The following is a 13,260-nucleotide window of genomic DNA, read 5'->3' as shown; positions in this document are numbered from 1 at the left end:
CTGTGTTCGATGTTTACTCTTGTGCTCGAACTCGCGGACATCGGCTCAGGAGACAACAGACTTGCCAACTGAGCTATATCACACGCCACCCAAAAGGCATCGAAAAACCATAAAGCGGCAATAAGTCAGCTGTTATACATCACGTTTAGTTGCAGCTTTGATCCTTGCCGCTTAAAAAAAACATATCACATAAATTATCAGGAAATCCTCCTCCACTAGCCACCCCTATTTCATTTCCCAGCCAGCACTGATTGTCGATTTTTAAATTCATTATGCCATTATCGGTTCTAAGTAGCCAAAGCAACGCGAGCTGATAAGAGGAAACTAGTTTGAATTCTCGAAATCGTTTCTAATCATCTCACCTACACCATGTGCTGTGTTCTGAGCTGAAGCGAACTGAAATTATTCGGTTCAAGTATTTTAAAAACCCACCCCGATTACATAGTATCATCAACAAGACGGAATCTCTCCGACGAAACCGATTAGGTACAAATTTCAAGTGATCGCAGCTTTGTAGAAGGTCAGATAAGGATGGGAAATCCTCTCGAGAATCTTGTAGTTGGGAGAACCATCAGTTGATAAGAGTTTGAATAGTTCGGATTAAGACATTATTTACCTCTGTAGCCACGTCGATTTAGTAGTAATCATTTGAACGCGGAGGTGATACGATCCTAGTAGAAATGTACTCAATCAGTGTTCTTGTGTCAGTTGTGTTTGGTGCAATCGCTGCGAGTGCCTTTATTGTCACACAAACTTTAGATTTCGCGGTTGATTCTTCAGATGCCCAGTTAACAACTGTAGAATTGATTTCCAAATACGGCTACCAGGCTGAGATCCACCAAGTTCAAACGGAAGATGGTTATCTGTTGGAGATGCATCGTGTATCCGGAAATAGTCGAGCTGCAGCTGATCCAAATCGACCACCGGTGTTTTTGATGCATGGTTTGTTAGCTTCTTCCGCTGATTTTGTTTTGGTTGGGCCCAGTCATGCTCTGGTTTATCAGCTCAGTGATCTTGGCTACGACGTTTGGCTTGGAAATGCTCGCGGTAACAGATATTCAAGGAAACATGTCAACTTGACGGCGAATATGAATCAGTTCTGGAACTTTTCTTGGCATGAGATTGGAATCTACGATCTACCGGCTATGATTGATTACGTACTGAGTTACACTGGAAAACAAAAGCTGCATTATCTCGGCCATTCGCAAGGAACAACCTCTTTCTTCGTAATGACTTCGATGAAACCAGAATACAATGACAAAATTGTACTTATGCAAGCAATGGCTCCCGTTGCATTTATGGAACATATGAGCAGTCCCCTGCTGAAGTTTTTCGTAGACAATCTGCCGATGATTTCGGTGAGAAAGTGCTTCTATTAAGGTGTGCTAACATTTGCTAACGATTGTGCTAACAACCCTTTGACGCATTTCAGACCATCATCGACCTTTTCGGGATGGGCGAGTTCCAACCACTTCCCAGTGTCCTGGTAGAACTGGCTAAATATATTTGTCCATCGTCGCAGAGCAATAACCTTTGTGTTAATGTGCTCTTCCAGCTGACCGGTGATGATCCAGATCAAATTGACCCCGTAAGTTTTTTGCGAATACTAGTCGTAGGTTGGAGATCTTACGCGTTGTTTGCTGAAATGTTTGAATTCTAACTACCGTAAAACGGGGGTAACATTGATCACCGGGGTAAATTTGACCAACAATAAACTTTTCCACATAATCATCAATAACTCAGTCGTTAGTTTGAATTTTTGAAATCTGTTTTCTACATTTGAAAGCCTATGAATTGAGTATCAAATAGGCAAAATTTGGTATGTATTTGAAATTTTTTTCTGTTAGTAAAAAATATTTTTAAATCAAATTTAAAGTAGACTTATAAATTTCTGCATCCATTTTTTACGTTTATAGGAGTCCAGTAATGGTTTTAAAAATATAAAACATGCCACATTCCCCTTAACAGAAAAAATAATCGAAATATATTGAAAAAAGTGATCAATCTTACCCCGGATTACGGTACTCTTTTATACAAACTCAGGGGGTTGGGTCTTATTATTTCTACGCGTAGGGGAGATGGCGGCATAATGGCCACCTTAAGGAAAACGGTTATTTAACCATAGAAAATAGCTATAATATGGAGGTTACATTATTGTTTGGTGTTGGTGCTCAAAAATTATAATATTTTCGTTACTTGAGAACCAAGCTAGTTTTTTTTAAATATCTCTGTAAAGATGATAAGAAGATTCCTTTTTTTGTGAAAAATTAATACTACACAGTTAGAAAAATCCATGTAGCATTACATGCAAGTACATGGGTAGAAGGGAATCGGCCTTTTGCATGTGATGATACTGCATACTTCATGTAAAATCCCAGTAGCATTCATCTGCTTTGTTTATTGGAAGTTTACATTTTATTACTCCAATTCAAAATTCTTATTGGATTGCAATGTTCGAAATAAGATAGGAAACACAAGTTTGACCAGGTATTCATACTTTATTAGCAGATTTTATGTTTGATATTTACACCTGTTCATAAGTCTTTGAAGTTTCCCCGGGAATTGGACAGCAGACTGTAGAATTCAAACAAATTACTCCGTGCTAAGTCCTTAGCTGCATTAGCCCGCTGCTTTTGGCTCTTATGGTTTCTGAAAAAAAAAAGATCATTCGATGTGAAAAGATTAGTGACGATTGGTTACAACTATTCAACACCGTCGTTTCACAAACATTTGAATGGATATTAGATCAGAACTTACCTTGTTAGAATATTCTGCGAGCAGCAAACGGAATTCAATACCTACGGGAATTGAAGCGAAACAACAAGTGTTTTGACAGCTTGGAGCACATGCAGTTTCATGTAAATGTCCTTTAGAACATGCATTCCCATTGAGTTTCTGCGTGTTTTGCTCGCATTTTCATGTAAATTTCATTATAGTTGCAAAGATGCTATAGTCTTTTCCATATTTTTTAAAGAAATGATGCGGAAACGTAAATTCACTTGTAAAGTAGGATTACATTTTTCTTTCTGTGTATGTAACATATGTGAATAAGTTTTTTTCTACTCCTAAAGTGCGGTGCTTTTTAAATTTAGTTTAAAGATCCAGGCGTAAACAACGAACAAAGTTGAAGCTTTCCAATGCCCTTGCGTTCGTAAAAAAGTGCGAATGACACAAAGACGTGAAAACAACATTGAATGAAACAAAAATTCAATCAATGATGAAAAATTATCAGTATCACAAGCGGTTTTTTTGTTTTAAAAACTGGCAAGATATTTTCTTGTTTATTACCATACTTGCGATTGAAGTCATAACAAAACAAATGCTTGGATAAGGCTCTCATTAGGCAAATCAGCTAACATTTTAAACAAAGAAACTAATTTTGTTTTTGTACATATATAATTTATATCTACACTGTGATGTAAGTATTCACTGATTTTTATGGAATGTTCTTAAACTTGAAATTTCGGATTTGTGGAAAGAGTTTCATTGTATTTATTAGCATAATTTGTTCACTGTAAAAGTCATATACGCTTCGTTTCAAGATTGAGATAATTTCTAAATTATAAAAATCAAATGAAACATTTTCCAGAATCCGTTTTGGTGCAAAATCAGTGTATCATTTTTTAGAAAACTACCACTAACCTTTCTTAAAATGAGATCTTTTTGGTATTTTTTTCTAAATAATAAAAAGCTATAAATTTCGCCGTGCAGCAAAAAGTTACTTATGCAACAAATTGGAATAAATGGTTTTTCAGCACGAGTCGTAAATTTATTCAACGAGGGTTGACGGGTCGGATAATTAAATCGAGTTTTGCAACGAGTTGCATACACAATCATATGCAAATCCGCAAAATTCCTTTGAAAATTCATTTATTAACCATCAACTAAAAATAAAGTAGGTCGTGGAGTGTTCTTTTTGAAACTAAATTGAGTGCTAAAAAGTAGAACTTTTTGATACTGTTTTCAGTGTTCCAAATGTTCAATTTTCAACGCTGAATTGCATAAATTTTATGTTTAATAAAGTAAATGATTTTAAACCATTGATTTACATTTGATTTCCACCAGTTTCAAAAATATAAAAACCCGATCTAATACACTGAACAGTGGATTATAGCCTTTCTTACAGTCTATAAACTATATTTGGATACACATGACACCAAATAATAAATAAATGATAGATGTATAAATTGTGCGTAATGATTAAAATATATCGAACGTAGTAAATCCTAAATGAATTCAAGAAATTAAGATTCAAAATTGTTTATAAGACTTATTTTGAAATAATTATAATTTTCACATAAAGAATAACATAATTGTAAACTAATTGAATATTTTTGAATGATTGAATTCTGGAATATCTTGTATGATCCCGTTTCTATGACATTATGATCTTATATCTATAAATTAGAAGAGGTCTAAAAATGAAGAGTACAACTTTAATTTTTGTCGATTATGTCGCTTTGGTCATTTTTTCTTTTTCAAAAATAAATAAATGAAATTTATTTTTGAAAAAGAAAAAGTTGTCAATCTTTTCATAGTTGAATAAACTTGGTCGATTAAGTTAATATTCAAATTCAATTACCTGTTTTAGAACGGTCCTTAAGTATCTCTTTTTAGCAGTTTAGCTGAAAATTTGGCTGACCATAAAGAAGAGGAGAAGTATCTCTTTACATGCATAACTTAAGGCGAAATAAATATTCACACAAACGTCGCTAAAAGCTAATTTTTGAAATGGTTCGGTTTCAAACTGAACCATTAAAATGAAAAAAATACAACCATTGGCCGGGAAAATTTGAGCTGCCGTCTTCCTCCCACACGGTTTCTGTCATGATGACATCAAACCTGAGTGGGAGTGAAGCCTGTCTGTTCTCCCTTCCACATATCGACAGATCCATACTTTTAGATAGCATGCGCGTATCTATGACGTCACGTATAATTTGACGTCATAGACAAGATAATCTTGATTTTAGTGATTGCTGGTTGTGGCTAGCAAGCCAAATTGACACGTTTTTTGGAGTGATGATTTGATGATAATTACTATGAAAATTTATTTTTCAAACTATTTTGTTTTTTTTCTTTCTTTTATAGGACGAAGAAGAAAAAAATCAAATTTTTTAAGCTAAAAATCATTTTTATTGTACTGCCCAGTTTCGCAAAAACGTGCAAAATAAGTTTACAAAAAATCATACCAATACACACAAATCCACAGACATCGTCTGAACTCGACGAGCTGATTCGATAGGTACCTATAAAGGTATATCTAAGACCCATAATTAATGATCTCCCAAATCGACTGATAACTATACCTTTCTGAAAGAAAGGCAAAAAGTATGAATCATAGGACATGCTACAATGTGGAATGGAGCCTGGCAAAGTAAAAATGCATAACGAATGACACATTTTTAATTGAAAAAAGTTTATCATACACATTTAAATGCAATGTCTTGTTTGATAGATTGAAATCTGACAATATAGAAATTGCATAGAAAATTTAAAAGATCATTCCCAAAGAAATAAGAGATCGGAGAAAAAGCAAGCATCTTATTTGTGTGATGTGCGATTTTGATAAAATAAAATAAATTGAATGTAGGCAAACTTGTTCTTTTAATTTGAAAACTTAGTTGAAAAAAAGCGGGACATTTCGAGTAAAAAGCGGGACGGCGGGACATTTTCCAAAAAAGTGGAACATGTCCCGCTTTTGCGGGACGGATGGCAACCCTACCATAAACGTCTCTCCCGATGGATAGAAAAGAAGAAAAAGAATCTTGCTCGCAAGAAGAACCAGGTTGCCATCTCCCTGATATTTTCTAAATTGCCGTCATTTTCAATGACCGTGCTTCGAAAGAGTTTGTTTATCGCTGTCATAGCTTTGATCGTGTTTCTGAATGTTCATCCGTGCTTGTCTCAGTTCATTGCAGAAATCAGTGAAAACTTGAATTTCTGATTATCAACTGTCACTCGCCGTGTATGAAATTGTCAGCGAGCTAGCCAATATGGAAGGTCTACTGGAAGAATTTGAACTACCCACGAAAAAACCAAGTATCATCGCGAAACGACCTATTCCTATCGATCGGCAGCTTTGATCAGAAAAGAATTTAAGCTTGTCACGGATCATGGACTACCACCTTCCTGTTTTGAGTGGGAGGGATTCAGTTTACTTTCAAATCCCATTTGGACAGCAGTTGGTTGTTCTTTAATCCGCGAAACTATAGAAAATCATGATTGTCGCATCGAGTAAAGGAGATTTTAAAAGACGAGATGAGAGGAAAGCTGATTAGCCTAAAGGTAGATTCGGCATCGTTCCGCAGTTGGCATATCCTAGGTGTAAATGTCCAGTATGCTCTACAAGACAAGGTTGTTGTTCGCAGTTCGCACACTCCGTCAGTAGATATTATAAGAACAAGTTCACTGGTGTTGGGGAAAAGTGGTAGAAATTTTGACACTTACAGCACATTTTGAAAATTTTACCGTGCAAAAACATTTTGAAGATCTGTGGTCTTCTAGTTTTTTTTACAATACGTGTTGTATTTTCGCATGCTGTGATGCAAAATTAGCAATATTACTATCACATACGGCTGAAACAGATGCAGTGTTTGAAAAAAAATACAACGCCCCAAGATCTTGAAAACATTTTTGCATGGTAAAATTTTCAAAATGTCAAAATTTCTACCAATTTTTCCCAACACCAGTGAACTTGCTCTAACGCGAAGAGATGTTGCGCAATTACTTATTTATTATTCTAAGCATGATAAATGCAACAGAAAAACGAAGAATTGTCCTCAAAAATGTTTTTGTGGTTATTATGCTCATCTGTGCTGATACAGTTGCGTCTGCAACTTCGTCTTGTTTAGTTCGTTCGTTTTACTCTGTGCACGTGTGCTTTTTAGCAGATGGAAAAAAAAAAAAAATAATACGAACTGTCGACAAGAGTCTTGACTGGGACCAAGTGAAGATGCTAGCTCCGGATCATCAACAGTGGAGGTCTTTTACCACGGCCCTATGCACAGGAGAATCGGCGCGGGATCATTAAGTAAGTAAGTAAGTAAGAAAGATTATACACGGATAGAAGATTAGAATAAGAAGGATAATGTTGAAAATGAGCGGAAGGTTAATTTTAATTTGGAAAACTTTTTATTTCTTGATTCCTCACGGGCCAACTACCTTGCAGTAGTACTGATAGAGTTGTAGCTACCAACACACAATAGTAAGCGTGGTTCGCCCCCCAACATTTTCGCTTCAACTTCAATGTTCAAACACGTCCTATGCAACCATGTATTGAACAAATCACATTGTAACCGTTGAACAGTTTTTGTACCATCTCTAGGGTTATCAAAATTTCCGCAATCGACACAAAAGTTTGTTGATGATTCGGATTGCTCTACAATATACTTGGTTATTTGTATTCTCTTATTTTGAAAAGAGACAATTTTCGTTACTACAGGGTTTGTCCTTAAGTTTGCACTCAATGTTATGTAGCATGAACACTCCACAGCTGAAACAATCATTTTGCTGTAGACATGTATTATTCTTGGGCGATAAAGTGCTGAATGCATCACAATATTGCGATTTTGAAAACACGAACATGCATTTGAAGTGGTTATCTTCGTTTTCAATGTGAAGAATAAATGTTTTTTAAGCGTATAATTTTACTGTTAAACTTTAAGTTTCAAAGATGGTTCGCTTTGAAGTTTATTGGTGCCCAAGTACTTCGCTAAATCCCGGAAAATCATTTCATAGTTTCCCGAAACAGGAAATCTTGTAAATATTTAATCATAAAACTGTATGTGAGAATCAATTATTTCTTAAACAATTATATTTAGTAGATGTCTAAAATGGATAGAAGCATGCCAGCAAAAAATATTTAATTTTAAATTATTTATTTAAGTTTTTAAACTTAAGTCAATTGCATACTTTATGGCATTCAGCAGTCTGGAAAGTAAGCTCCAACTAAAACATCTCAAACAATGTTTGAGAGAAATTAGGAGTAAATATAGGGCTTATTCCAATAGCTGTGACTACTGACCAGGGTAGCACCAACCAAAAAATGTTTAAAGAAGCTGGAATATCAAAAGAACCATACATCCTTGGCGGACAAAAAATTGCATTTATGTACAATACTCCACATCTGATCAAAAGTGCTCGAAATGCTTTAATAAAATATAACGCAGTTTTTAACGGACGTATTGCTTCGTTTAAGCATTTCGAAATGTTGTATGATACCTATTGATGCTGGATGTGGCCTGCCCTTTGTTCTAAAATTGAGCGAAAGGAGCATATGTTACAATTATTAACTGGGTCACAAAAAAAAACCAAAGTCTAAAATCACATAAAATCTAGGCGTTAGCGCCGACCGGTCTATCACATATCATAAGATACGACCAAGCGGGAAAAAGAAAAGTGGGGTTGCCGTCGAAAAAAACACGCCGCGTCATTGCGAAGGACAAAAAATCCGAGGCAGCATTCCGGTTCCCGGTAATCGAACCGATTTGATAAGAAACATTCGGGTAAGTGAATGTCCGATGACATTTTCTAACTGAAAGAATAATTCCGTCATTCAGACTTGGAAGACGGATAACGGCTAGCAAAATATCTTTTGCAAAAAGCAAACCGCAATTATCTCCCGTTTTCACACAGGAATTCCGGATAGGGCTAGGGGAAAGGAACCCCTTTGAGTCCGAATCGACCCAGCAAAGATCCGACGAAGTCCAGCACGATAGAGGCCTTTTGAAAAGAGGTAGGCGATTCTCATTTTGGGGTTAGGAATACTAACTAATGGTGGTTATTTTACAGGGCTTTTTCAGTGTGGTATTCTCCACACACACACGTGGAATAGTCGCCGCGTTGGATCATCGCTTGCGGGACGTCACAGGCGTTGGGTCGCTTCAAGGGTGTTCATCTCGAAGTGAACTTTGGTGACCCTCAGTGCGCTGCGACCAACACCGCCGGAGCAGATTGCACATCATTTCAGGCACTACTGCCTACTATATTTTATTCCCCGTCCACTAGCGCCGTAGGGGAAATTACCCCGGAGAACAAAACCGGGTCAGCGGCTATTTGTGTTCCGGCCACGGGACTTCGACGTCGGACATTTAAGTGCCGATAAGGGCGCTGTTTTCTTTATTTGGGAGATCAGCGCCAAGAGGGACGTTGCTCATCTTCCAACCCCGAGCAATGTCCATAAGTTGATGTCGGGTTTCTGAGTGCTGATCAAGGGGCCATCTGTTCATTCGGCCACCAGCGCCAAAAGGACCTTGCTCGTGATCCGGCCCCGAGCAAAGGCCAGTGTTTGATGCCGGGAATTGTCGCCCATCAAGGCGTGCCAAGTTAGTGTTCCAGCCTCGAGCGCGGAAGGGAATTCACGCTGGATTAGTTGCTGCAGGTTTGTGTTCCGGCCACGAACAGTGAGGGGAGATTTTAGGCGCCGGAAGTGCCGAGAGGAGGAACGTGATGTTCCGAGTGTGAACATATCACAAGAAACATCACGGTAAGCTTTTCTTTTCTTATGGTTTGATTCGCATCTGACGCACTCTTTTATTTCGTGCACAGATTGCAAGGCAGCAAGATTGTTGCAATTCCAAAAAATCGGCAGGAGATCTGCCACACATAACGCTATCGCCCTTCGCTTCAATGAATGTCGCTTTAGCGACACGCACTCCGAGTGAGTCTAACAGTATTACCTTCCATCATTTCTTCAACACAAACCAACTTCCCTCTGAAGTGCTTTCTACAGCAGAGTTTTTACTTTTCCATGATCGACTTTTCGATATCTTTAATTCAAAAGATCAATATTCGCGTTGTGTAGGAAAGATAAAATTATTGATATTTCTTTTTTTTTACTGATTTGTCACATTTCTTGTTAATGTGCTTTATTTATAATATTTCTCAGTCAATAATGATTAAAATATCCTTAATTGTAGCTTTTTCGAAGACCTCTAACAGACTATTCGGAACACATGAAATATCTTGAAGAATCGTTGAGAATACTGAAAGAAATTTTCTATACAAAAAAAAGAATGTTTCAGTATCAAAAAGGTTATTATCATTATTGTAAACTATATACCATATTACGAGCACAGCATTTTTGGATAAGCATGTAATCCTCTTTTTCTTTGTTTCCAGTCTAACAAAGAATCCGAAAATTTAAGAACATCCCAAAAGTTGCCACCTTATTTAAACGGATTGATCCATAATATCCATGCATTAAAATGGATTTGGGAAAACCTTAACCCAAACTATGGATGCAAGTACCTGTGCACCAACAGTTTCTGTCAAGATTGTCTAAAAAGCTTTTTTTCGGAGGTAAGAAGGCGTTGTGGATTTAACGATGCACCTTACGCGTATCAGTTTTCCAGTGCGTTCAAGAATGCCAGCATTGAAGCAGTATCGAAACGATCACCTTTTGCTAGACGATCTCTTCCAAAAAAAAATTTAATTGGAATCTGAAACAAACGAGATGAGATTAAAAAAAACAACCTTTAAATCTATCATAATCTTTTACGGTGTAGGGGAAGGGGAAAATTGCGTTTGTCTACGTTCTGGGTTATGCTATTCGCAATTTAAAACACCTAAGCTGTCGAAAAAATCTTATAGCTGACAAAAACGATGCTACATGAGGACTTCAAATTTTGTTCACTTAAAGCGAATTTCTCAGAGCGTAGTGTTGTAATCCCAAACAAAGTCTCATACGACATTGAATTGTGGGGGCTTATCATATTTAAGCAAAAGTTTAGAAGTTTTTTGTATCAATGTAGAGGAAACGTCAGAACACTTTTAATACAATACTTCAGAAACGAAGATTACGATCAATTAGTTTGCAAATTTTTTTTCTTCGATCTTGTCAATAGGTTGTTTAAAACTTTAATCAAATGTTTTTCAAAAGATGCACGAAATCAAAAACAACAAGAGAAATCTCGACGCCGAATGAATCGAAACAGAAAAGCAATTCGCATGAATATAACTGTAAATTGAATCTACTTTTCCCAAATAAGAAGAAGTTCACATCGAACGATCACACTGCAAGTTTTCCCGCTTGTGGGGCGAACCACGCTTGACCTACTAATGCGTGGTGGTAGATGCAACTCTATCTGTATCTACCACTTCATTGTAGTTGGCCCGTGCGGAACAAAAATTTTATTTATATGATAATAATGCTTCTAAATAAATTCTACCCGCTCATTTTCACCATCTTTATTTCATCTAACCTTCTATCCATCTTTAAAATTTCATAATATTTAGATGTCCCTACGTAAAAGGAAATCACTTTTCACCGATAAGGCCGATAAATTAAAGCAACAAACATGAATCATGATGAATAATCTCTACATAAAAATTAAGATCAACATTTTAGCTACCGTCAAACGGGGCATCATGAAACAGTGGGGTTAGACGCAACATTTACATAAAACCACACTGAATAAATTTTTAATTTAATGTTTTGTAATAAAGTTACCGTTTAATGATTATAAAATGTTGCTGACATCATTTCTCGCATCTTAAGCTAGTTTTTCAAAGTTTTTTTTTTATATACAATTTGAAAAATCGAGCAATAAATGTTCAAATTTTACCTTTTCCGATGCCGAAAAACCCAGTATGATGGATTGGCTTGATAATATTACCTACAAACTTTTTACTAGTTTCCTCATGCTACACCAACACTGTTGGTGTAATAATATTTTCGAAAAATCACTCATTTTTTTCAAATAATTATTTTATAATTCAGTTAGGTGTCTGGGGTAAAATGCAAATCAAAGAAACAAATGTATGTAGCATCCTTATTTTCAGAAAAAATGGAAATTCGTTCTTAAAGACCCAGAAATTACTGCAATTGATGTTTTTATGCGTAATGGTCTTTAAGACATTGCAAATGTATTAAAAACTAAAAATTTTCATACGTGTTTATACAATTTTTCAATAAAAAAAAAGTTTTCTGCAAGTTACCCTATTTTGTAATGAGAGTGAAAATCGCATGTTTTGAGAAAATTAAAAATAACAAAGGAAACCATAATTTTTTTAAACTACGCCAATTTGATGTCCCATCATTCTTAAAACTTTTGATGCATAAGGGGTTGAATTAACTGTGAACATAAGTTTTTTAGAAGCCATTGAAGTTGAAAATTGATGCATGTTGCCCCAGTTGACGGTATACTGTTCCGGCACTACTTCGATTGATTTTGGTTCCGATGATGACCATTTCTGGATTCCTTCGGTGTTCCTAGAACTTGGAATTCCTAGTCTCACAGCTGAGCAAAGGGAATTTACCTCAGGAACATGTATTTTCGTGATAAGACCATCAACGTGCACATGATCCACAGCGTCAAGCGATTTGTTATTAGCAATGGCGGATTTTATTATACGGTGATAATTTTCAATCGGCCAATTATTTGAAGTTTTCAGACGATGTTTCGTTCTAGTTGAATTTATTTCTGCATGTTTTCAATAAGTATAACATTGGGTGAACAGTGGCAAATATGCAATATTTTTTTTAAATTATACAAATAAATTCATTGGCGCCTTTCTCTGTCACATACGTGTTCTTTTAAAATTTCTTCACACATATGTTATCCTCTACGGTAAAATGGGCTGCTTTCGTATATGGTGTTGTACTCATCGTTCATACTCATTTCTGAGTCAAAATCTGATTGCCTATATTTACGCTTATTTTCAATTTGTATCTGAAATTTCATCCTCTATTAAAACATGTCCTTTTTGTAATCTGCTTTCTGCGTGTAATATATCTTTTCAAAGCTATGTTAAGCTCTCCTTTATTTTCGCCGATGCTGATCAAATATTAAAAAAAAGTTTCAACAAGCTGTACATCGCATCTATGTCATTGATATTTTGCAAAGAGGACAATTTAATCTTACAATTAGTGTTGTCAAGATTTCCTTGTTTTATGATGTGATCAATATCTTTATGCATTATTTTAGTAAGGTGTGAACTATGCCATTTCAAATAGATCAAATTCCTTGATGCAGCGCTGTAGCATGACTTCAATTGTCATATTGTTGAATGCAGCGATACAAGCTGTCAATCCTGCCATCGACAAATCGATCGTTATTAATCTTAAGTATGAAGAAATATCTCCCGGAGCATTTCTTTTGAAAAAGCTCACTCACTCTCTTAACGACATTTCAATGTTCCAAGTTTGATGATCTTCCGTAAAAAAGTTGAATCCCGGTTCGAGCTTCCGCGTACTATCCTGGGATGTGAGATGAACGGCAGTAATAAAGCAGTAGTACAATATTTGCCTTCGTTTTATCA

The 13,260-nt window shown here is 36.1% G+C and overlaps 1 protein-coding gene across 1 annotated transcript in view; it reads left to right on the top strand.

The window, feature by feature from the left end:
• Nucleotides 1-621: 621 nt before the first annotated feature.
• The window catches only part of LOC129746635 (lipase 3-like), a 54,775-nt gene continuing 42,136 nt past the window's right edge, over nt 622-13,260 (top strand). The window contains exons 1-2 of the mRNA XM_055740425.1: nt 622-1,358; nt 1,433-1,588. Coding sequence (XP_055596400.1) covers nt 681-1,358; nt 1,433-1,588 — 834 coding nt within the window. The 5' untranslated portion in view covers nt 622-680. The remainder of the gene's footprint in view (nt 1,359-1,432; nt 1,589-13,260) is intronic.

This window comes from Uranotaenia lowii, chromosome 2 (genome assembly GCF_029784155.1).
Source record: "Uranotaenia lowii strain MFRU-FL chromosome 2, ASM2978415v1, whole genome shotgun sequence".
Classification (NCBI taxonomy): Eukaryota; Metazoa; Arthropoda; class Insecta; order Diptera; family Culicidae; genus Uranotaenia; species Uranotaenia lowii.
The sequence above is the reverse complement of the archived record's forward strand: the minus strand, read 5'-3'. Positions and strand labels throughout refer to the sequence as shown.